At 38.3% G+C, this 25,150-nt stretch overlaps 2 protein-coding genes across 9 annotated transcripts in view; one reads left to right on the top strand and one right to left on the bottom strand.

Moving 5' to 3' along the window:
- Nucleotides 1-10,314, top strand: part of IMPG1 (interphotoreceptor matrix proteoglycan 1) — a 118,335-nt gene extending 108,021 nt beyond the window's left edge. Inside the window, exons 15-17 of the mRNA XM_037132991.2 lie at nucleotides 1,682-1,865; nucleotides 7,825-7,897; nucleotides 9,223-10,314. Of these exons, the coding sequence (XP_036988886.2) occupies nucleotides 1,682-1,865; nucleotides 7,825-7,897; nucleotides 9,223-9,330 (365 nt within the window). The 3' untranslated portion in view covers nucleotides 9,331-10,314. The remainder of the gene's footprint in view (nucleotides 1-1,681; nucleotides 1,866-7,824; nucleotides 7,898-9,222) is intronic.
- A 3,300-nt stretch (nucleotides 10,315-13,614) lies between these two features.
- Nucleotides 13,615-25,150, bottom strand: part of MYO6 (myosin VI) — a 160,534-nt gene continuing 148,998 nt past the window's right edge. For 3 of the 8 annotated variants that reach the window (XM_037132998.2, XM_037133002.2, XM_037132999.2), the window contains 6 exons: nucleotides 24,885-24,923; nucleotides 21,930-22,033; nucleotides 20,910-21,041; nucleotides 18,750-18,776; nucleotides 16,080-16,298; nucleotides 13,615-15,564 (listed from right to left, as the gene is read on the bottom strand). In XM_037132998.2, coding sequence (XP_036988893.2) covers nucleotides 15,365-15,564; nucleotides 16,080-16,298; nucleotides 18,750-18,776; nucleotides 20,910-21,041; nucleotides 21,930-22,033; nucleotides 24,885-24,923 — 721 coding nt within the window. In that variant the 3' untranslated portion in view covers nucleotides 13,615-15,364. The remainder of the gene's footprint in view (nucleotides 15,565-16,079; nucleotides 16,299-18,749; nucleotides 18,777-20,909; nucleotides 21,042-21,929; nucleotides 22,034-24,884; nucleotides 24,924-25,150) is intronic. The other 5 variants (XM_037133001.2, XM_037133004.2, XM_037133000.2 and 2 more) reach the window with 4 other exon arrangements.

Here is a 25,150-nt window from a genome sequence, read left to right as displayed (position 1 = left end):
TAAAAAAAAAGAAGTTTAAAAGCAAAAAGAGAAAGGGGCAAGGTCGGAGGCTGGCAGTGGGAGAGGGAGAAAAAAATCCTCATTCAGCTACGAAACATCTTTGTAGTATAAAAAAACTTACTGATTCCTGCTGAACTGTAGTTCTGCAAATGTTCCCCCTTGGGAAATACTGGACCAGATGATCACTGAAATTATCCCAACTTTGACAATTCTAAGTTCTATTTATATATTTTCTAAAGCACAGTACTGATCGTACCCCTCCCTTGCCCGGAAATCCACTGCGGCACCCTCCTGCTTGTAAGTCCAAGTTTCTTAGCCCAGCGATCAAGACCTGAGTCTGGCTCTGACTTCTTCTCCAGTCTCAGTTCCCTTCCTTTCACCCAGAGTCTCTGCTCCTTCCAAACCAGGCTTCTCGGGCTCCACCAGCTCCTGACTGTTGCTTTCTCACCTCTGGGTCCAGTTTAAACACTTTCTGTAGTCTTTGCGTACACAAATGCAACCCACTTGACTCAGTTCCAACATTCTCCCCCATGGTGGTCTCTTCTCTAACCTATATTTAGAGCTCTTATTGAGGGCTCTTATGCTAGACAAGGTACTGGGCTTCTTGTATTGCAGTATTCCGTACCTTTCCACAGGCTTCTTGGAAGAACAGCTGTATACATGGTTGCCTTGCTTGCACATAATGTGCAAGGCCATTTATGACAAACGGCCCATGTGGTCCAACAGGAAACCCACCCAGAACAGAGAACAATCGTCTCAGGGCCCCACCCGACTCCGGCTCTGCCATCAGCAGGGGACGCTTGGGCCCTTTGCCTGAGGCTCAGTGTGCTCAGCTTCAGAAAGACGGAGAAAGGCCGGCGGAGGCCACAAGCATCCCCGCACTAAATCATCTGAGATGCTCTCGAGTTGTAATCCACTTTACAAAGAATTGGAGACAATTGTACAGAATTAGGAATAGAGTGAAAGAGAAAAATTAGTGACAAAAACAAACAAACAAACACCCCAGACTAGAGGTCTAGTTGAATTTGCATTGAGGAAAAACAATTATTCCCCCCAAAAAGAATGTCTAACATCAGGGCCTTAGGGATTATCATAAGAGACTAAGAGAAAGATACTTTTTTTCATTTGACAATTATCCCCGAGTTCAAAAAATTGTCCACATAAATGACTACTATCTTATAAGGTATAGCTGATCTTAAGTATATACATTTACAGCTGATCTCTGCATAAAATACTTACCTTAAAGATTATAACCAACGAAACACCAGTTCTCTCGCGCAGTGGTTGTCAAGATGTGCTGTCCAGAGCAGAGGCATTAGCACCACTTGGGGCCTCCTCAGAAACCTGCATTCTCAGTCCCCATCCCAAACCTCTTGCATCAGAAACGCTGGGGATGGGGCCAGGAATCTGCGCCTTAACAAGGCCTCTAGGCGATGCTGATACACCACAAAGTTCATGTGTGATTATATTTGAAGCTAAATATGTTATTGCCTGTGCCTATAAACTTATTTGTCAAAGACAGAGACATGTGGTTCTCTTTTCACTCGTCTGTTGCCACTGCTGCACAGCCTACTTCAAAATGGGGAGACAGCAAATAGAGATGGTCTCTTGCCTTTGACATCTACCAGTTCCACTGCTTGGGCCTCCGTGCATTTATTAGCATCTGCCCCATCTCTTACAGCTGATCAAGCAGATGCCTGCAAATTCCTGGCCTGTGGCAAGTTTGCCCAGTGTGTAAAGAATGAGAGGACTGAGGAAGCAGAGTGTCGCTGCAGACCAGGGCACCCGGACCACCAGGAGGAACTGGGCCTCTGTACCCCCGGAGAAGAATGTGAGGCCATCCAGGGAGAGGGAGCTCCGTGCAGGTAGGTCAAGCACACTCGCTTTAGAGACCCGAGTATGTGTCATTCATAATTCTGAGAAACCTATCCCATTCATATGGTCCCGTAAAGCCGTGGTTCTCAAACCGCAGTGGTGCCAGCATCTCCTGGAGGAGGACTCGCTAAGCCACACACGCCAGGCTCTGCTAGACCCTGTTCCTGACTCAGAGGGCTGAGTAGGCACTGGGAAGGCTGATACCGCTGGTGCAAAAGCCACCCTTGGAGGCCACTGCTTTAAGCCTTTCTACATTTCATGAAGACTAACAAGGAAAGAAAAAAAGAAGCTGCATCAGGTTTAAGGGAGAATACCACCTGCTCTGCTACCTCTATCAGTTCATGTGTGTGAGACACTGGGCTTTCCCCTACTTGCAGACACAATAGCTTTCACCATAAGAAAATTGGAAAAATATAGAAAATCATGAGAAAAAAGATAACAGTCACCTACCTTATCTGCTATTATCTTTTGGTGGGCATGTTTATGTAAAATGTTTATATAGAATTTTCTAAAGCAAAATGGAATCAGCCTGGCTTTTTGTTTTGTGGTCAGTCTTTTTACACATATCACGAAATATTTTCTGTAGCATCATTTATGATGATTACATGGTAGTCCATTCTATAGATGCGCTACCATATGTTTAATCAATGTTCCCTTCTGACAGAAAGGTTAACAGAAACTCTTTCTTTGCAAGAAGGAAAAGTTGGGATATAATTGGTCTTCTAGTCATGAGTCATACTTCAGGAAGTAGGTTGCCTTCTGAACACACAGAGAACACGAGTGTTTCTAATCCTTCCCCACGTCCTGCGACACCCAGAGAAGATCCACACCAGGACTCTGCCCTCACAAGACTTCTGAGTGAGCCCGTCCTGCCCTTCCCATTCTGAGCTTCCAATCACACCGACACTGCCTCAGTGCCAGTCACCTCAGACCTATGTCTTTATCAGACCATCCTGGTTTTTTGCTGTTCTCTTACTCATTCCAGTGACCACGGTCCCTAATGTCCCACCCAGGGACTCGTGGCAATCTTCTTCCACACTCAGTCAATGAAAAACAAGAAATTCAGCCTTTTTCTTCATGAAACATACCCAGCTCACTTAAAGTATTGACGGTTTAAAAGACAAATATGAATAGCTGTTAAAAAGCAATATGGTAGAGTCAAATTGCAATTGAAAGTTTGGCTTAGCCCTGGCTGGTGTGTCTCGGTTGGTTGGAGTGTCGTGCAGTAAACTGAAAGGTCATGGGTTCAATTCCCAGTTGGGACACGTGCCTGGGTTGTGGGTTTGGTCCCCAAGTTGGGGTGTATATAAGGCAACTGATCAATGTTTCTCTCCCTCCCTCTATTCCTCTCTCTCCCTAAAATCAGTAAGTATGTGCTCGGGTGAGGATAAAAAAAATTGACTTAGCAATTCACTAATCCAGTGACTTTGGGTAAATTACTTCTCTAAACCTCAATTCCCTCACTGGATAATGAGAGTAATAAACCCACCTGCTGTGTCACCCCAAGGAGTATATGAAATTATGTTTATAAAGCATCTGTACAAAGCACACAGAGCACGGAGCATCCCTTCAGGCAAGTGCGGGTTATGATGATGCTGTCAATATTCTGCAAGTTAATCCCAATTAAAATCTCAACAGGATTCTTGATGGAATTTGACATTCTGGTTCTAAAGCTCCTCTAGAAATCAAAATGTACAGGAGAAAATCCGAAAGTACAATAACGAAGAGGTTGCTCCGTCAGATACAGTACATAAAATAATATTTAGGATATTAAGGTAGGCACAGAGATGGACAGCAGACTAACAGAACAAATACAAGCCCTAAACAGATCCTTATATATTAGGGAATTAATTTTAACAAGCATTTCAAATCCATAAGGAAAGTATGGCCTGGTCAATAATGGTTCAAGTAAAATTGGCCTTCCATATAGAAAAAATCAAAATCAGTTTCTTACTACATCTAAATCAATTCTATATCAAAGATTCTATATCAAACTTCAAAGCAAAACAATCAAAGTATAAAAAAAAATTTTAAAGAATATTTCTGTAGTGCTGGAAAAGCCTTCCCTAATGAAGACACCAATCCCAGAAAACATTAAAAAGAATTCTCATAGGGAACAAAACACCCTAAAATAATTAATGTATAAACAACAAGGTGAGAGAAAAATATTTACTACCTATCTTGTATTTTAAAGGATGAACAGGGAGCCCCGGCCGGGCGGCTCCGTTGGCTGGAGCACTGTCCTGCCCACCGGGAGGTCGCAGGTGTGGCTCCCACTCAGAGCAGGTGCCTGGGTTGCAGCTTCGATCCCCGGTCGGGGCAGGTACGGGAGGCAGCAAATCAGTGTTTCTCTCTCACGTTGATGTTTCTTTCTCTTTCTTCTGCTCTCCCTAAAATTAATAAACATATCTTTGGGTGAGGAATAAACAAATAATAACGCTTAAAGGATGAACATCCATAACAATGCGTTTCTACACATCAGTAAGACAAATATCTTAGTACTATGAGCGAAGAAATACAGAGGTGCAATTCAAACGAGAAATCCAAATGGCCAATGGGACAGGAAAGATGCTCCATCTCACTAAGATATAGCAACATAGTTTATTACTCACGAGTTTGGCAAAAGAAGGTCAATAACACCCAGTGTGGTAACATCAGGGAGAACTAGTTCTGTCAAGCATTGCTGATGGTGTATAAACTGGAAAAACTTTCTTTGAAGAAATATTTGTTACTATCTATAAAAATGTTAATTTAACTCTCATAATCTACTAGGCAATTATTCCTACAAAAATAGTTGCATCTCTAGACCAAGATATGTATACAGAAGTGTTCGCATCATCATTGCTTTGAAAGGTGAGACAACTGTGCAGCCCATCTACCGGGGGCAGCTCAGCTGTCCATCCTGCAGTACGCTGGTCGTTATGGAACACGGCGGTTAAAAGCAGTGACCCAGCTCTCCTGGGGCTGTCCCAGGGAAAAACAAGACATTAAATGAGAAAAGTGAATTGCAGGATAACAGATCCTGTTTATGTAATAAACTAATAACAAAGCTCTGTATTTGTAAGTATATCAAGTTCAACCACATGGTATTGCTATTTTCTTGATAACAAATCATCAAACATCGTATGGTTCAAGAAAATATATAACTAAAAGCACAGTGAATACATGGAATGAAAGAATCACTCAGCTGTGATTCCAGTGAACAGTGGAAGAGTGGAAATGGGGTCCAAATTTTTAAATTATGAGAACATGTTTATGTCTCACCTGTGTAATTTAAAAGCAAAGGTGGGTTGGTGGAGCTGGAAGTCGGGTGGGTGAGCAAGGCCCTGGTAAGACGAGTAAGGAGAACGGGGTTGCATGTGGCTTTCATGAGGTCATATATTCTTTTTTTCTTTTAATCAACCCTATTTGCTCTTTCAGATGGCTGTACAATTTGTAATTTTAAATATCCCTCTTCCTGAAGAAATACCACTGTAATACTAGGTTGTCCTAAGCGAGATCAGTAGAGCAGGGCGCGGCCAATCTGGAAGTGGACGGCTCTCATGGAGGTTGCAGGGCTCTGCTCCCAGACCGTGCCTGCCCCTGGGGACAGTCACTATGAACCTCCGGTATTCACACAAGAATAAGACGCTCCTTACACCAACACAATTTGACAAACATGTCTGAGCATCCACATGCTAGTCACTATGTCAGATGCTGGGTAGTGGATAAGAAGAGAGAAAGGAAGCGAGGGAGACAGGAGGGAAGAAGAGAAAGATACTCAATTTCCTTTGGCGGGGGAAGAAAATCCTTACCACGAGGACAGGCCCCATCACACCGTGAGTGGCTTCAGAAGGACTGTCAGTACGGAAGGTACCTGAGCACAGAGGTCCCGAGTGGCCCTGCTGGATCCCCGCCACCTGCTCATCTCCCATCAGCTATTCCTGTTCTTCACAGATGCCCATCGTTTCTGTGACCCTGTTGACTTACCTACATGAGGGTCAGGTGACAAATTAAGAGCTAATCAACCAGTGATTAAGATGGGATGTTTTAAAGTTACTCCCAAGTTCAAATTTGAGTGCTACCCCTAACTAGTGAACTTGAGCAACATTTTCTCTCCTTTGAGCCTCAAATTTCTCATCTACATAATGGGGATAATAGGAATAAATTCATGAGTTTAGGTGAGGAATAAATGAGATGCTCGTCAGTGTAAACTCTCAGCTGCTGGCATTGCTGGAGCTGTTTGATAATTATCAACAAAAGGGGAGCCCTGTGAGAGAAACTGAGATTCCCTATTTGGTAATGAAACCTCAACTCAGAGCAAACTGGGTAAGAACACTAACACTTGAACTCTGGAAGCAGTATTCTCAAAGAATTGTGGATTGGCTGCATTTCTGTTATTCTGCCCGACAGTGAAGAAATAGGGAAATTGTATTGAGGGCAAGAGCTTCATGGAGATGAGCCCATTGATGCCCAAGGAGCATTTTCAATTGGCTCCATTCTTTGTCAACCTACCACCCAGTCACTGGTGTTCGCTATACTTTCACCTCTACATTTCCTCCCATTCTTTTTCTCCATTCAATATTCATGAATGTATCCCATACATTTTTCATTTCCTTCAATTTTAGTGTTCTATACACAGATCCAGTTGCACTAGGAACTTACTTGGCAAAATACCCCTAATAATAAACAAAATTTTTCTATTCAAAGGTCCCATTTTGGGCTTAATGACTTTTACTATTACCGCCACACTGTCATCATACATATACAGAAAATGCAAATCTAGATCAAAGAAATTACTTATGACTTTCTCTCTTCAGATCTAAACATTTTCACTTTGTTCTTTAACAGGCCTAATGTGTTCTTCATGGCATTATTTGTAATGATGGTACACAGTGACACACAGGAAGTTTTTGATGACATGAACGTCCTTGTTCTTTTTACTACAGTGCAATCACAGACTTCATCCCATGCTGCCCCTCAGATACAACGGGGTGGGGGCGCTCGTTTTTTCGTCTCGCAGCTGTTCCTCACTCTGTGTGGAGTGCTTCTGCACGGGATTACAGGAGCGGAGCCCGGGTGGGGGTGGGGCGAGTTTGGTATCATCTAACCCAGTTTTTCAAACTTCATCTGATGGACAGTTTAAGCAATCTCTTTGGACAACCCAGTTTTCTTGAAATATATGTATGGTCAGGCTCAAAGTTCCTCTCCCCTTCCCATCATCTATGCACTGGGGGCGGAGGGTGCTGTCTCACCAGGTCCTTTGGAAAGTTTCTCTCCCATATTCTCTTCACCTGTGATCTCTTAGTTCTGACCCCGGCACCTGCCTGTCCCCTGGTAGTCTAGAAGCCTCCAATTCACTCAACCAGGACAAGCTGGGCAAAAAATGCTTCCTTAACTGGTGGTAGGAGAAACAAGGAACTTGTTACTCAACCTCCTAAAACTTTACCTCTCCTCTGCCTTCTTCCCATCAAGCCCTGGGGCCAAGATACGATTTTCCCTCCTTCCTATAGTGAGGGAAAGCCCAACTCCCTGCTTTCCCTGATGTTACGGTCATCGGTAATTATGTAACATGTATATAGAAAAGTTTGGAATGATATACATCAAACTTTAGGATAATTTTATTTTGAAATTAGATGAATAAAATGTTATTAGTTTTTCATAACCACAACTCAGAACTTGACTTAAAAAATAATTCCCCTTTTTGCAAGCTGACTTTATCATTCATCTTTTGCATATGCTTTGTCCAATCCTTCTGAGACTATTGCCTACGAAACAGGAAGCTGACTGGCAGGCGAACCCCCAGGGGACACAGGAAGCACACTTACTCCAACTCTAACGAAGGCACGGGAAAAATATGCTACCCGTCCTTTTATCACAATAATTTTAAAGCTAAAAGAGTAGGGAGCTGTAGTTGCTGTTCATGCCCGGAAGCCCGGAAAAGAGAACATCACGTTTCTGCTTTGCAAGGTTATCAGATCACTCCCCAAATCAAGCGCACAGAACTAGTGTCGGAAGGTTTAAACATCAGCACAATAACAGGGTAAACTCATAGTTTTAAATATTGATTTTAATTTCTGAATCTTCAAGGCCATTTGAAACATTTCTGGGCCTGTCTCTTGTTTTAAGTAGAGGTAAGTAAAAACACTTTTCCTTTATTTACCAGGATTTGAATTTAGTGTGTTAAGTGGAGGGAAAGGCACTTTCTGGTGCAGGAAGAGCAGAGAAGGCTGGCATTAGGTGAAATGTGTAGACAAAACAAAAAATAGTAGAAGCAAGCCACACGTTTTATAATCTTCTTAACCATTTCTGATGAAAATATCAATGCACTTCAACATGGTTGAAATTTTCATAATTTATTTCCTGGAACTGAACCATTTTATGCTCATTCTTGTAAAATATCTTCTTTTGATGTCAAATAATCAGTTAAAGCAAACATATGTAGAAAATATGCAGAAATAACTTGTGAACAATGAGTAACTTCAAAAATTCCTGAAAGTTCATCTTCAGGTAAGTGTTCCTTCCAGTGTTCTACATACCATTTTTACATTACTCATCCACTCATCAACTTTTTTGCTAAAAAATTATCAGTTTACAAAAGGGAAATAACTTACCTATAAGCAGATAAAATATAACCTACACTGAGCTTTTTCAAAATGATTTTTGGAAAAAGATCTTAAGTAATTTTGGCCTGAAATTACCTAGTTTCAAAACTTACACCTAGTCTTTGATGGTAAAACTGAGTAAACATCAGCCAGTGTCCCCACTACCAGAAATCTATTGTGTCGGACGGAAACAGGTCAATGCTTGCACTTGAAACAAGTTATTACAGGCAGTGTACAGCCAGGAAGATATGAGGCAGTCGCACCAAATGCTCATGCTAATGCCACCTGTCCCAGTGCACCCTGGGAACAGTGGGAGCCACTCAGACTTCCTGGGATGAAGAGTCAGAAAGCCAGAGAAAGTTCAGACTCAAGCTATAACATGACAGCGGGACACAGGATCTGACATTAACAAAGTGGCCAGGATGAAGCAAACATTGACGAAGTCCTGAGGTGCCAGGCAGAATTAAGAACCACAATTCAATAAAGAAGCAACATGCGATAATAATGTCTGCTGCGGCTGCCAGGGGACATGATGACTTGCATCCACCAACTATGTGCCACCCTTGCTTCAAGAGATGGATGGTTCAGCCTGAGAATCTCAACAGATTTAAGAAGAGATGGAATATACTTCTAGGAGGTTAAAAAGTTAGGAATATGTGGGGGTGGGGTGCATGTTCAATCTTTCAAAAAAGTATCCTGAATGGCAAGCATATTCTCTCATCCATGGCATTTCTTAAGCTCTTAAAATTATCTTCTCTTACAGGTAACCAGAAAAAGAAATTCTGAATTACTGACCATAGGGTATGAAGAATTGAACCATCAAGACTGGGGAAGGAAGTTAAAAACTGAAAATGTACATATTATCATTTAATCTATCTTAAGAGAGATGGATTGCTTTCTCAAGGAAAACTGTATCCACTCTGTCAAAATCCTGCAAACTTAGGCGGGCATCTTCATGGGTGTTCGGCAGCCAGGCACGTAGTCAACACTGAGAACCAGCACACAACCGTGTTTCGAACAGAGAGTTCTGCACGATGACAGATACATTCTGAAGAAAAAGATGCTTATTTATCAAAACCTAAAACACAATCAGTGAAACCTTTCAGCTACTCCTGGCTCACAGTGAAGGTAATAATAAACCAGGTTTGCTTCCAGGTGCCCTTAAAATAATAATCATAAATAATCATAGATCACTTACAAGTACAAATTGGGGTTTTGGGGTGGGGTGAGCAATATATCAGGAAGCAAAGTTCTTCATATATTAGAATGTCCATAAAAGTTGACCACTTGTGCAAGAACACGCAGGTTTCTAAATGAATGGATGCACAGGGCATGTAAACACTGGTGAGGGTGTATATGCACCACACTTCCATCTGTGTAACTCACACACACGCACACACAATTTCAGTTCTTAGGCACATCAGTTGAAAAAGAAATTACTGCTTATATGGTATATTGTTTTGATGCCAATTATTTTTGATGTTTTAAAGAAAAAGTTACTGGGCTTCAGATATACACACCATAGAAAATCTTTTCTCCTTACTGCACAAAGCTACTTGAAGGAACACACGGCACCGAGGGCTGGGGGACGAGGCTGTTCTTTGTGACACAGGCGATCCCTGTTCCCCCCACAGATGACTATGCCTTCCTATAACCCATTCACGCCACCACACTGACCCCAGTGAGTGTTCAGGGGGGTTGGCATCGAGATAACCGGGTTCAGCCCGTTTTTAACATGCTACTTAGTGAAAAATGAACTCCTCTGTATCTTTTTCAAATATTCCATTATCAAACATACTTGTTGTAAAATCTTAATTTCAATAAAATGTGAGCACCATATATTCATTGATTTATAATAAAGTGGGTCTGTGTTTTAGTACATATTCTCTGGATTTGTTTTATGGATTATGATGATTTTAAGCCTGATTTTAATGCTGCTGAAAGATAACAAAATATTACATGTTGACAGCAACATTTTAGCTGTAAACTTTAAAAATAAAAACAAAACAGAATGTTTCCCAATAATAGGGACAATCTTTAGGGACATGGTATTTGCCCCTGGTTACAAATTCCTGGAAACTCACGTTGGTCTCACAAATGCCTAAATTTCATCCGTATTCCCACTCCAATCCTCCCCAAAAGTGAGGAGCTATGATATTTGACAAGGACTTCAGATCATGATGACAATCAAGTACCTCAAAGCAAAAAATGACAGCAAGAGATGTACCTACTTCCACATCCCTGGAACTTCCAGAGGAAAACGTGCTTGTTAGAACAATGCATGGTAAGTTGACCCAAAGCTCATGAAAAAAATTGCATCAAAAGGGAAAATGAAAATCTAATACTCTTACCTCCCATAATGTGCCCTCCCACTCTCTACAATTCAGCTGTGTTCTAGCTACTGCAGAGAAGGTAGTTTCTGATTGGGAAAGAGAAACAGATAAACCCTTCATTTCCTGTGGAGGAGTAACTGCCTCTCACCCTTTGCATCACCCACTTTTTAGACTGGCCTTTTCAAACCAGCCAGAGAAGAGCTGCCAAGGTTAGACGGCCCGGTCTCTCCACACTCTCAGAACTGGATCATGGTCGGCTCCAGACAAGAGGTATAAAGTAGCCTCAGCTGTACTGGAAAGTCTGTTCTTTGGGTCCCCAGTTTTTACATCCTGTGTCACCTCGCAGGCAGAGGCGTGGGGAAAGGGAGCCAAGATTTCATTTTCCTCTAATCTAGGCAAATGAGTAGTTGAGACTCACAGACCTGTTTGTTTTGTGGATGAAAAACCCAGAGGAGTTTGGGATAAGTTATCCGAGTCCCTTGCCCCTTCCTATAGCTGCCGAGCACAGGGTTTCCGGCTCCAGTGTGAAGCTTCAGAAGCCCAGACGGACCTCTCGAACTTACACCATCTGAGACATGGGCGACACGTGTAGCACTCACGACTTTTTGCAGTGTGTAACTCCCTGGAACTGTATTAAAAGCCCAAGAGACAAAAGGAAGTTCCACAGAGAAGACATTTATTATTATTTCCAGTACATCAGTATTGTAGGAAAGCGTCAGATATACATTTTTAAGAAAATGAGGAAAAAAGAGGTAACAGTTGCAATTAAATGAATTTTCAAAAGTGAAAAGAAAATTGCCAATTAATAAATCTATTTGAGGTCTGAAGGTGAGATTCTGCACAGGTAAAAATCAGGATTAAAGATTCTTTTATTGATGTGTATTTTTCTTATCTCTTGAAAAGCTTATCAAAAAGGATGACAACCAAAAGTATGATAACTTCCTTCACGTATTAGGTCAGTGATGGGAAAGAAAGCACACACTGATTTGACTGAACTTAATTATATTCCAAGATCTGGTCCCACACAGGTGGGCTCTACCTGAGAGCATCTCCACTCAATCTCTCCACGAGGCTTACACGCAGAATGTCATTTCTATGTGCTAAGAATGTATATACTAGGTCTATCTCAATCCAAGATTTAATAACCGTAGCTTCTGTTCTTACATACAATTCATTCTAAAATTTAGCAAAGCTCTAGGAGTGCTTTGTCACTGAAAATGTTGTGTTTTCCAGCCTGGGGGTGTGGTCTTCAGAGGCACACCCTTCTTCTTGCTCCTCCACCATTGCTCTTCTCTTTCCTTTTTCTTACAACCGTTCCCTCAACTTGTCCTTCTTCTCATTTTTGGACATGCGCTGTCCTCTTCTCCCTTCTTAGTTTATCTTCCGTGACAAACAAAAACTCCACTACTTATTGCTGGTAAAGACAGAGAAAGCCTACCACCCCCTGCAGATGTGGAACAACCAAGGAGCAACCCTTTGTAAAACCTCAGGGGGCTGCTCAGAAAGTCTCCTCATTTTGATTCTCTCCTTCTCTACATGACTGAAGCAATGGCACTCAGATCTCTTTTATGGTCTAGAACTAAATCACTTGACCTCCCTGGATCTGTTACCTCTTAGGTAAAAAGACATAAGTTTACTACTGACTTTATATTAACTGACTGACTGATTCATTCAATAAATATTTATTCTATTGATCCAAGTACTCTTACGTTACTTCAAGTAACAAAACCAAAGTTCTACCCATCTGGATCCCCTGAGAACCATAGTTAATGACCTGTGAATGAAATATCATTTAAAAATCCAGTTAATAGAGCTCTATAAACAATAAATCGTCATCACTGTTTTTGCCCATGAGTTCCCATTCTCTATATAAGATTCTGCAAATACCATCTATTTTCCACTTGAGACAACCCGTTCTTGGTTGCTTGCTAAATAAAAGGGTTCCCTGTGTTACTGGGAAGAATGACCTATCAGAAGTCATTACCAAAAGCAGAATTCAAGTCACAACTTAACGTCACCTGTGTGGGCCTGTGCTCCTATATGCATTACTTCTTCCTCACGTAATTCTGGGTGCCACCTACTCAACTTTACACCTAAAACTCACCGTTCCTCGACATGTGTGCATTTCAGTGTACACCTATCTCAGAAACGTTAGTGGAATTAGGAATTGCATTATAATTGAGTCAAATGTGAAAATATTTTGTTCTCATTTTTAATATTTTATGTATGTCTACCTTTGCAAAGTATCCACCAAGGAAGGAGCTGGAATTGAGTAAGAGTAGTATTAAAAGAAGATTATTTCTTAATATATAGTATGCTGGCTTAAACTTCTAATTTTAAATAATTAAAATGACTCATTAAAATGTAAATTGACTTTTGATTTCTACAGTTCTCATCTGGCACCTGTGACTTTCGATGTGAACACTGGAAAGCAGGGGCATGAGCGCCTTTTAGAACACGGTTTCTGCTCTTTCCCTTAAAGACTAAGGCCCTCAATTTCTCCAGCAAAGTGGCTTCTGTGTGTATGTGCCTCTACTGTATGTAGGTTATTGTAAGTGCACCTGAAGTAGGGCAATTCTCCTGGTAGCCAAGGTTAACTCAGGAGACTACTTTAAATAGATAAGTTCTAGGACAGCTGTGTGACATAATTAGCAACAAAATGGCTTAAGACTAACTGTAACTGTACTAAGTATTAAAGACTTGGAGGAGTGCTTTGCTGTGATACATTTCTTACAAACTCTTCAAAATGTGAAGTCCTGTCATTATAATAATTTTATGGCTGGTTAGTTGTCCATGCAGTGCCTAGATGTATCTGTTATACACACACTGTTTGTGAAGATAGTACTAAAGGGACAAGTCATTAAAAATATACCTGGTTATTAAGGTTTCTTCAGGGACCTTGTTACTAGTTAAGAAACGAAGTTCATCATTCACCATGCTATACAAAGAAGAACACCGATTAAAGGCGAATGATGAGGAGAGGAAAGAGGGCACTCATTTCAGTAGCCAGACCTTCCGGCACCAACCTCAGGGACCCAGAGTGGGTGGGTCTATGGAGGGACACAGCCTTGGAAAGGGACTCATTCTCGCAGTCTCAGCAGCAGAGACAGGACCATTTAATGTCTTTAATGGAAAACGATCATTTGCACCGTATCATAGTGACATTTCTGTACAATGACACATTATGAGAGAATCAATTTTTAAAAGTGTCTGTGGCGCACAAACATTAATCTAATCATCTGGGAATTATTTCTGAGGTACTCTTTGCAGGAAAAAAAATCACTGAACATTCAGTTCAAAAGTTAGTGTCTTTTAAAATCAGGAGAAAAAAAAAGCACAGAGAATACTTTTATTTTCTAATTTTATTTTAAATACAAACAAGACTCTGTAGGATTATGACAGCCTAACTCCTTGATGTAGTTTTGTCTCCGAATTCCTAACTGAGAGTCATAAATATTGGACTACAAACTGCTGACATTTGATCAAAACTAACTCCACACAAGGAAAACTTTTTTTTTAAATTATCAGTTACACAAAAGAAGCAATTACTAAGTACAAAGCCTTTTGAATTACAAAGCTTATAAAACAGCTCTACAATTACCAAAATCACAAAGACCAAAGACGATGCTAGGAATTTTTTAAAAACAAGGATGTTTTAAAACAGAACACTAGCTTAAATCATATGAAACACCTGGACAAGATTTTGATGTAAAAATTGCAATTGAGGTGAAGTTAAAGGAATATTTGGATTCAGTTTAGCTAAGTCACAGTGCCACCTAAAACCCATTTCCTTTTCTAAATGAAACAAAAGTTATCTCAAAACTTTTAAGCATTACATGATCTGAATTTCCTTTATTTGTGCATGGAATATAAGAAAAATGTTCTCAAAACAATACAATGTAATGGGAAAGAAAAACAAATCTGTGCAGAATACTATGAGTGCCTTCTTGATCACAAAGTACACCAGTTACATTAAGACTCTTTCTATAATGCCAGAGCTTCAGGCTAATGGCTCTATCCGAACTAAGATACACTGCAAAGGAGGGAGGAAAATAAAGATGCCCACCTCCGATGGAAATTTCCATGAACTTCTGTCAAAAGTGAGTAAAGAAAGTTGAGAGCTTTTCCGATCAAAACATTAGTGCCTTGATCATTTGAAGGATCTTAATTTTTCTAAGAAAATTTAATCTGTTTCATTATTCCAGTTATATTGTACTGTGCCATTCTTAAAGTTCAAGTATTTTGGATTTTGTTTTCAAATTTCTTTTCCTAGGGAACAATTACAACAGACTTAACGTAGTCTGCAAAAAACAAGGCACATCAGAATCTGTCCAAGTGTAACAAGTGTGAGAATAACAAGAGGGTTAACAGTTAGAGCTGGATACAGGAAATCATTTTTAGGTCCCCAAATCACTACCCTAGTTAATCTTAAGTCAACAAAAAGCCATGATTAATAAATCTGTTCACTTTGTGTAAGTAATTCTAACATGATCGTGGAATGGTTAAATCTCTGGGGCACACACCCTGCCTAGTACCAGAGCAAGGGCTGCCGGCTGCAGCAGTGTGTGACGTCTACTTCAGCAGGTTCTGCAGCATGGCCGTTGCATACGTGGGCCTAGCCTGTCTGCTCTCGATTGCGCTCTGAAGGTACTGGATGCCTCCACAGCGCTCCCAAACCTCTTCAAACTGCCTTGGCAAAATCTCAGCACCACGCTTTCGGGTCAGGCCTGTCTCTTCCAGGTTCAGCTCACACATCTCCATATCATCCTTACCTGCATAAAGAGAATTACCATATCTTTTTCAGAACCATTTAGTATAAACTGTATTCCTGAAATACCTATCAATTTTCATAGGTTTTGAGAACTTCTGAAAGTTTACTTTCTTCCTCTAAGACTGAAATCTGCTTAATAAACTCACCAGAAACAAAGCTGTCCTCTACCAAGGGCCCTTCCAAAACGTATAAACACTACAGATGATCAGAGTATTAGGGCCAACGAAAATGCTGCCTTTCTTTAATCCATCACGAATCAACCAGTGTAATTAAATACCAAATGAAAAGTCCTTAGGACACAGACAAGTTTCTATGTGCTCTACAAGGATATAACCCAAGCAAGTTCACATTATAAATAAATTCATTCTCAATTAACTGACAATGTTCTTTAACTGCAAAACTCCACCCATCAATCCTGAAATTTAATGAATTATTACATTATATATTAGGCTGTTCCACTGAGAGTTCATAATCCTTTCTTGCTTTACATATTTTTTTCATGTGAGTCATACACACCAGCCACAAGAAGGATGGGTGGCTTGTCAGGATGGAGTTCCATTTGCCGGGCAATCCAGGGACCATCAAAGTGGGCATACCACCAGCCTTTTTTCTTATTCTGCGGGTCTTTATACTGGTCAGCAGGGCGGATGAACGGAATGCGGAAGAAGCGCTGCTGGCGGTTCATTTCAATCTGCTGCTGCCTGGCAGGAAGCTGAGCCGCCGGGTTCTGCTGAGCTATTTATTACACAGAACAAGGAGAGTTTTACACCAGCGGCCCAAGGGATAACGAAACAGCCTGTAATCCTAAAAGGTACCACAAAATTTTTTTTAAAAGGAAGAAGAGGGTTTCCTACTGGTAAGTTTGAAACAAAATGTAGATAATAACTGCCTGTAAACAAATACAATTCACAGTGTAATTTCTTAGAATTGTCTCTCCCTGAGAAGTCCCTGGGCCCTGCGCACACACAGGTGCTCACCTGAGCACGCCCCAACAGGAGCCACACTGGCAGGAAGGCAAACTAGTATTATTAACTAGATTTGTACTTTTCTTCTAAAGAGTTCAAACAAAGGCTGAAGGATAACTTCTACAGGACTATTTGTGATCAAACAAATAGTAATTTCCCAAATCTGAAGGATTACAGTTACGTTAATTTAATCGCAAGTTTCTCAATAAAGTGGAAGACCAATGTTTTCTCTTTTGCCAATCTTGGGGTTTAAAATGGCTAAGATAATAGATATTTTACTAACACCATTTAAACAACTTAAAGACAACAACAAAGACAAAAAACTCTAATAGTAAGCATGAACTTTCCCTCAGATATTTTCCTATTCTGAAAATATATTCCTCTTGGAATAAAATCCACTGAAATAGTGAAGAGTATATAACAGGGGGTTATCTTTTTGATATTAAACTGTTTTCCTTTGCTCAATTAGGTTTTCATTTTATCTTCAAATATAAACACTTCTCTGGAGCAATGACGTTACATTTTCAGCAACATATTTCGGGTAAGTCTGTTTAACATGCTTTATACTCACAACTTTTAAAGTGGACCAGCCGTTTACTGCAGCTCAATTAAGAATCTCACTGAAAAGCTAAGTATGTCAGTAAAAAATGATATACTATGTATAGGCCAAGAACAGCCATATGGCTTTTGTAAGAATTTCCAAATACCGAAAGGATGAAAATAGTCTTATTCTATTTTTAACACCAATAGCCAAAGCTTTACAGCGGCTGACATTATTTCTGTGCAAACCGGAGAAAGCAAAAAGCAGTGAGCAAAGCATGTGTACGCCTAGGAAAGAACGGACAGAGACCCAGTTTTGTTAGTGCAAAGGCCACGTCCCCTTCAGCGGTTAACAGACAGAGCTTACTTGTTCTTTTGATCCTGTACCCCACAAACTACTTACAGGTCAGTGTTTCCATGTAAAATGACCCACTTTGTAGAAAATACATTAACTTAAAACTCAGACACTTTAAAAGGGCAAAAATAAAATCCTTCCCTCCATCTTAAACTGTGAAGTATAATTCAATGTCCAGCTGATAGTAATCTTACTACAATATCGATCACCACCCATTATGTTAACTTATTTTTTCATAAAAATAACAGTCTCTTGTAACTTAATATATTCATAAAATTAAGGAACACAATGTAAATTTTTGATAGCTTTTTCTACTAATGAAATTGTATTAGTTGTAGAAGTTTTCTACAACTGAAATTGTATTAGGGAAACATGGAATCAAATATCCATCTGGAAAAGTACAAAGGTACAGACATGAAAAACTTGAAACTAATCTTATGAACTGTTTTTTCACATCCAATGATGTTATCTTCAAAGTGTAAAATAAGTTTCAAATATAGCCCTATAAATTACTGAAAGCACTTAAAAAATCAGATCCAACCAGCTGGGAAATAAACATGGCATTACAGTAAGTCCTTACTCAATGCCATTAATAGGTTCAGCGACACAAGTGAAGGAACACATCATGTAACCAACCAACTTCGCTGCTGGCTAACTGATACCAACAAGAGTTAAGTTCCTATGGCGTTTCTTCAATGTTACAGCTAAACAGCACTGAATAAAATGAAGTTATTCGAGGACTTGCTGTATGTCTAAATCACTATTGAAACTGATTCTAGAAATTTTAGAAGAAATTTACTGTTTTAAGATGACTTAAATATTCTAAATTAACAAAAAAGGTGTATCATGGGAAACTAGAAAAGTAACAGAATAATCTCCTCTTCCTATTCAGTGGTGTCCTATGAAACCTGTATTTGTATTATCATACAAAACTCAAATCTCCTTGGACAGAAATGCTTATGCCACCACAGTGTTTGAAACCAGCACCTGAAGTTAGTTTTTATTCTAAAAGATCAGCTGCTTATCAAGAAAGAGTTTTGCTACAATAAGAATTATGTATATTCATGGTTGAGAATGCTAGTCACTTTTGAAAAGGAAGTGATCTGATAAAACAGATTAATTCAATTTTGTTATTAATTATATTTTGAAGTGATCCAAATGGAAGCATCATCTCAAATTAAATATCTAGCACAGATAAACCAACATTAATGTGCTATAATTCCACTTAAAGATTGTAGCAAAACAGCATTTAACAGAAGTTAGTACTTAATTAAGTATTTTAACCCATTGTCCAGTTAGCTCATAAGTTACCACCCAATGACTTACGTGAATTGTTCAAAAATGGTGCAAAATCTGTGAACAAATATTTTATGTTGAAGAGAAGATAAAATCGCCAAAACTGTTAAGTGAGTATTCTTCAAATTTATAAAAACCTTTCCATCAACCAAGGTGGTGACTAACGAGTAAATATCCACAGGCAAATACTCTCAGAATTACCTACAAGTATATGATACTTTCTTATTTAAAAAAAAAAAACTACTTTGATTATGTTTTAGGAAATTCTGCTTGATGGACTTAAAAGGATGATCAAAATTTAAAAATTGTATTTCATTTGTGACTTTGTGACACAATAATGTCCAAACAAAAGTCCAATACAATGAATTAATAATGGACATTATTGTAACTTCAAGGCATCAGTAGAATTTCTGTCGGAAAAAAAGATAAATTTAAATTCATGAAAAAGTTACATGCATGAGAGAAAAAGCACTGTCATGTTCAGATAAACCTAGTATGTTTTAATTTTTTCAAATTGTCTAAATCTTAAGCACATGCCATTTTTATTTAATAACAATGAAGTAAAATTACTCTCCAAAGTCACTGTTTTAAGCAACCAAATATTATAAATTTTTACTGGGAAATTTTCCACTGCACCAAAAATTATTTCTGACAACTAGTAAATTAAAGGAAGGAGTTTTAGGTCATGAAGCTAATAACAGAGATTTCAAAGGGCGTAAGTGCTATATCTTGCCCTGTGTAACAGGAATATCTGAGTGGACAGGAAGGAGGCAAATCTGTGAATGGGTGAACACGGTGGGGGTCAGGAGATCAACAATGAGAGCGTGTTCCACTTGCCACTTCTTAGTTCTGGCTGTATGTTGTAACTGATGACACGCCTTCCGCAATCACTATCACTAAGATCTGTCCTATTAATAACGTATTCCCCTCACTCAATCTATTTTTGCAACAACTTAGAAACATTAAAATTCTACCATTTAAATGACCTTAATCAAGCACTGCTACTATTTGCCAGGAAGGTAAAGGAGGCAAAATATAACAGAACTCCCTTTCTAAGTCAACTGGGGACATGCATTGACAAACTATACTATCAAGTGCTAGTATAAAAAGTGCTAGTATCAAGTGCCTTTAAAATATAAAAAAAGCCCTGGCTGGTGTAGCTCAGTGGATTGAGCATGGGCCTGTGAACCAAACAACAGCGGTTCAATTCCCAGTCAGGGCACATGCCTGCGCTGCAGGCCAGATGCACGAGAGGCAACCATATATTGATATTTCTCTCCCTCTCTCCTTCCCCTCTAAAGATAAATAAAATCTTAAAAAATATATATATATATATATACACATAAAGACACTAAAAATGCTGTCACCTTGATGTTAACCAGAATTAAGATAATAAATTGTGCCAGTTGAAAAGTAGCAAGTTGAACAAATGAAATTCCAATTATTGCATTTAAGACTGAAATCACAACTCATATTACAGCTATTCCCAATTGATGTTAAAGCTACTGTATACTTTCACCAGGTTATGTCTATCCTGCTCTATTTTCTGAGTCAACAACAGAACTTTCCATTTGCATAAAAAGTGAACAGGATTCATTTTTTGGATCTCAGTCAAAAACTCAAGTCCTAGTCTTGGCAAAACTCTGGAACAAACCACGGTACCATTTCTCACTCATGTTTTCACAGTATTGTAAAATAATGGTTGCAGGAAACATTCTTTTTTTCACACTAAGCTTTACGTTTTCACACATCATCTTTATGTATATGTATTTGTGTATACATGTGTATGCAGAAAAATACATATTAATAACATTATACAACCTCTTCAGTATAGACAAGATTATTCTTACCTCTAGAATGTATCTTAAGAAGTAAATTCAATCCTTTCTAACAAATAAGACTTTAGACATGTATTTAATAGAATTAATGCTATAAAAGATGAGCCGTCATGGTTGCATTAGATTCAGCAGACCACAGTTCTACAGTAAGGAAAAATATGTGTTGGACATTTTACCCAAATGTCTTTTGTACAGTTACATGTATTTTCATATACATAAACATAAAATATACACACACATATAAAATACATGCAATCATATAATACATGTAACTGTATATAACACATATGTGTACATGTGTGTTACATATATACACACTTTGGAACATTCAAAAGTACAGATTTGTTTTTACCATAATCAGTAACAGACTTTGGAGCACGTTGCTCTGTTTCAGTATTTCTCTTCTTGTTCTTCGATTTCCAAGCATGATACACTTTTAGTCTCCTATGAAATTCTTCTCTGCAAGCAGCCAGAAGCTCAATATCTATCAATTACATAAACAGAGCAAAAAAAAATTCTGATTTAATTGTCTAGCATAATTATTCTGTGGCATATAAACATATATACACATTTACAGTATAAAGTTTTCATTTTGAATAGTACAAAATAAAAATAAACTAATTATTGATAAAAATGAGCATTTTGTGGTAATATTACCTTTTACATTTACAGAATATTGTATTATGCATTATTACTATTTATATAATTTGTTCCATATTAATAACTTTGGACTAAATAGGTCTTTTATAGGCGAAGAACTTAAATCACAGAGGCTAAGTCACCTGTCCAAGGTTATAGAGCAGAACAGAATAAAAAGTCACTGTGTTGAAATGCAAGCCAGATTTACATGCAACCCATGTTCATGTCTGTGACTGTGCAGATAAACTCAGTGAGGTGGACAGGAACTAGGTGAGAAGTCCTGTACAATTATGACACTTCAGTTCCTCATTCATCGTAGTGTCATCAGTTCAAACACTATGATTTCACCAAGAAAACACCTGCGTGGGGTCTGCTGGATACAGTATTCACTCTGTTCTGTTAGAAGAAAAGTAGTATTGAAAAAAAAGGACTGCACTGCCATCTTTTACTTTGCATTCATGAACCCAAAGATTCTTATAAGTACTTAACTACTATAAATAACATCAGAAGCATCAGTTATTCACCCCAAACCACCATTTCTCCATGCTTTTCTTCTCTGACCTAAGCAAGAGAAAGGCAAAATGAATTTAATTTATTATGCCTTTCTTTTAGCTGAGTAAATTAGATTTTCACTTCAAGGTAACAGTAACAAAGGGCATGAATTCTACTAATTCTATGCAAATTACCTGTTGGTACAGAGCCTTCTCATGTTTCACCCTCGCCATTCACTTACCACAAGAGGTATTGATGGTATCACGCAGTTCTGCATATTTCCATTTACTAAGATCATATTTCTTGGTGCCAGCAGCTGCCTTGGTGGCTTGTACAGCAGGACCTCTGTAATTATTACATATTTTTGTATATTTAAACTAGAAACATGAATGAATGGTGACTAAAGAAGTAAGTATAACTTTAACAACTGGAAGTAACCATTAGAAAGACATAATAATTTTTCTATTTTTGATGGAGATAACTAATAATGTTGTACTACAGAATGCTCAGGGAAATTAAAATTTTATAGCCATGTTAGGATTTTAATCAGAACTTTTCATTCCAAAATTCTAGTACCATGGATTTCCCCCAGGCTGCAGTTTAAATGTTCTAACTGATGGATACACTAACATCTAAAGTTAAAATATACATTTATATGTATTCCTCAAAAATCAGAAAAAAAAGTCCTCAACATACTTGCACAGCATCATGAACAGCACACTGAGGGTGTGTTTATGAGCCACAGGGTCACCCAGTGCAATCCCTTGCAGACTCTGCTGGAAGCTACAGACGGCCAAGCCCCAGCCAACCTACTGACTCAGCGCCTCCCTGCACATCTGAGTTTCACAGGGTCCACAGGTAAATGGATAAACTGCAACCCACCGCCTTAGTCAAAAAGCTGCTGGATTCTGGAAACTCCTGTGACTTTTTAGCTCCACTATTAAAGAACACTTAGCAAATTCTATAAGCAAAGAAAACCATACCCTCCTATTTAGTGAGTCATATATGACAACTAGTAAATTAAAGGAAGGGGTTCTCAGTCATGAAGCTGATAACAGAGATTTCAAAGGGCACAAATGTTATATTTTGTCCTGTGTAACAGCAATATTTGAGTGGACAGAAAGATGCATTGTAAAAATTTAAAATATGTATAACAGATAAAATAATATATTTTAAAATAAAAAGGGATAAATTCAACTTTTTTATAGCAGTACCACTCAGCGTTTAAGACTTGTTTCTGTATATAATTTAAAATAATTATTCAGAATATATGGAAACAGTTTCTGTTCTGTAACAATGAGCATTATTTTTTCAGATTACACTAGCCACAGAGGAGACACTCATAATTATCTGCAAGTGGACACTTTTTAAGCACAATGTAATGAAGGAAGAGTTTAAACACACCCTATTTCAAGACATGAAAAGAAGATGAGACAACTATTAAAAGAACTAAAATAATGTTGCTCAGGTATCACACAGGAACTTCTGCTTTATCATCCACTAGTCAAAAAATTTCCTCTTAGAGAAAAACAATCAAGGTACAATACAAAAATGAGCTCTTTTCTCATCATTTTACATTCTGAAAGACAACAGCAATCTTGACAGTTAAGACATGGATACTTAAATAAAACTGATAATGAAAAATGATGTTTGAAAATATGTATCCTTCTTCCTGAAATAAAGAAAATTATTTCTTCAATACTAAGCTTAACAATGAAATAAGTACTTTTGTTTCCTTAAAAGGCCTATTTATGCTTTTTTTCAAAGACTATAAAACAGCATAATCCAGTCTACATACTTAAAAAGTGTTGGTCACATATAAGCTTGTCTAAATAATGTGTGGCCTCTTAGTCCTTCCTGCATTTTTCTGGTTCGAATCTGTTTTAGGTTTATTGCAGAATCCATACTTTTAGAAGCTGTGTGACAGACAATTCTCCACGTAGCCTTTTCTTCTTAGTTGCTTTGCCCAAGAAGAGCCAGCTGTGTGTCAGCAAGGTCTCTCTATTACCCTTAACAATCAATTAGGCTTTAACATTTATTCAAATATGTATTTTTTATATCCCTGAACTGCCATTCAATAAACTAATAAAAAGATTCTCTGTTCTCCTTAGCTCTTCTAAGAATCTTTTCTGATTATGGGCTTTTCATCATCACTTTATTTTCTTTTGAAAGAAAAAGTGAACTTACGTAATGTAAGTTTTACAGATGTCAGAAAATACATGAGTTAGTACACATAAGATGTGTTTTGGTACTTTTAAAAATAATAATGCTACAACAATAAAATAATTAAAAGTAAATAAAATATAATCTTGTGCTCATGAGATCTTAAAAAATAATAATAATGTTGAATTCAGATTACTGCTTGGAATACGGCGCTAGTACTATTACTAACTTCCCATTTATATTACCTCAAACAAAAATACACCTGCTTAAAAACATATTCAAGCATCCTAAGAAGTATGCAAGTAAAATGCATTTAAATGCCCCCTCATCTCTGGAAGTTAGTAAAATAAAGCTGTAATTTATTGATTATTTAGCCTGTTATAGAAACAATCATGTGAACAATATAGTGAGGTAACAGCAAAGTTGACTTTAGATTAAAAAAACATATTTTACATTTTCAATTCATTCAGTAAGTTCAAAATTAACACGTAAAATGTTATTGATTCGTATCCAATTATAAAGGCAATGGACCAGATCCCGCTTGGAAGCTCTATCCTTTGGTGGCTCACTCTTTACAGCAGTGGTTTTCCAACCATGCAAGATACACAGTGGAGACGCCCTCAGGAGCCACGTGCGTCCTTTACTTCCCCCCATTCCAACGAGGCACAGTGGTTCCCAGACAGGGGGCAGCGCTGCCCCAGGGGGAGTTTCAAAATACTTAATTTGTCGCATGAAAAGGGAGTGTTTCCTAAGTGACTGAGTTGGTGGGGGCCAGTGATAAGCACAGAAGAACTGAGAACAAAGAAGTGTCCCATCCAAAATGCCAATAGTATCATCGGTGAAAAATACCGATTTAGAAGAACACTAGTTTTTATTTTTTTCTGAGTGAGAGTAAAGTGACATTTCTGGTACAGAAAATTTACGTGGAAAGAGTAGGTTATTCATATAACAGGTTCTGGTCCAAATATTAAAGAGTAATTAAAAAATATGATTTTGAAGTGACACTTATTCCCGCAAATTGCACTGCACTAACCTACTCAAGAATTCTGACATTTCTTTCACCATTTGTTCCCTATAAGAAAAATGATAATACAACATAGTTATATAAAGGACAATTATATATAAATTACTTAAAATACCTAAAAGTGTAATTTAAAATTGTTTTTTTTAATGTACAGAATAAAATCTGCATGTTCTAAATGCATACAAGAAACTTGGCAGTATACAGATTCTACACAAAGATTTTTGCACTGAGTTCTTAGAAAACAGTAATTAGACAAGGCATATTAAGTAATCAAG

The sequence above is a fragment of the Artibeus jamaicensis genome, unplaced genomic scaffold (genome assembly GCF_021234435.1).
Source record: "Artibeus jamaicensis isolate MK-2021 breed Jamaican fruit bat unplaced genomic scaffold, CSHL_Jam_final contig_1127, whole genome shotgun sequence".
NCBI lineage: Eukaryota > Metazoa > Chordata > Mammalia > Chiroptera > Phyllostomidae > Artibeus > Artibeus jamaicensis.
The sequence above is the reverse complement of the archived record's forward strand: the minus strand, read 5'-3'. Positions and strand labels throughout refer to the sequence as shown.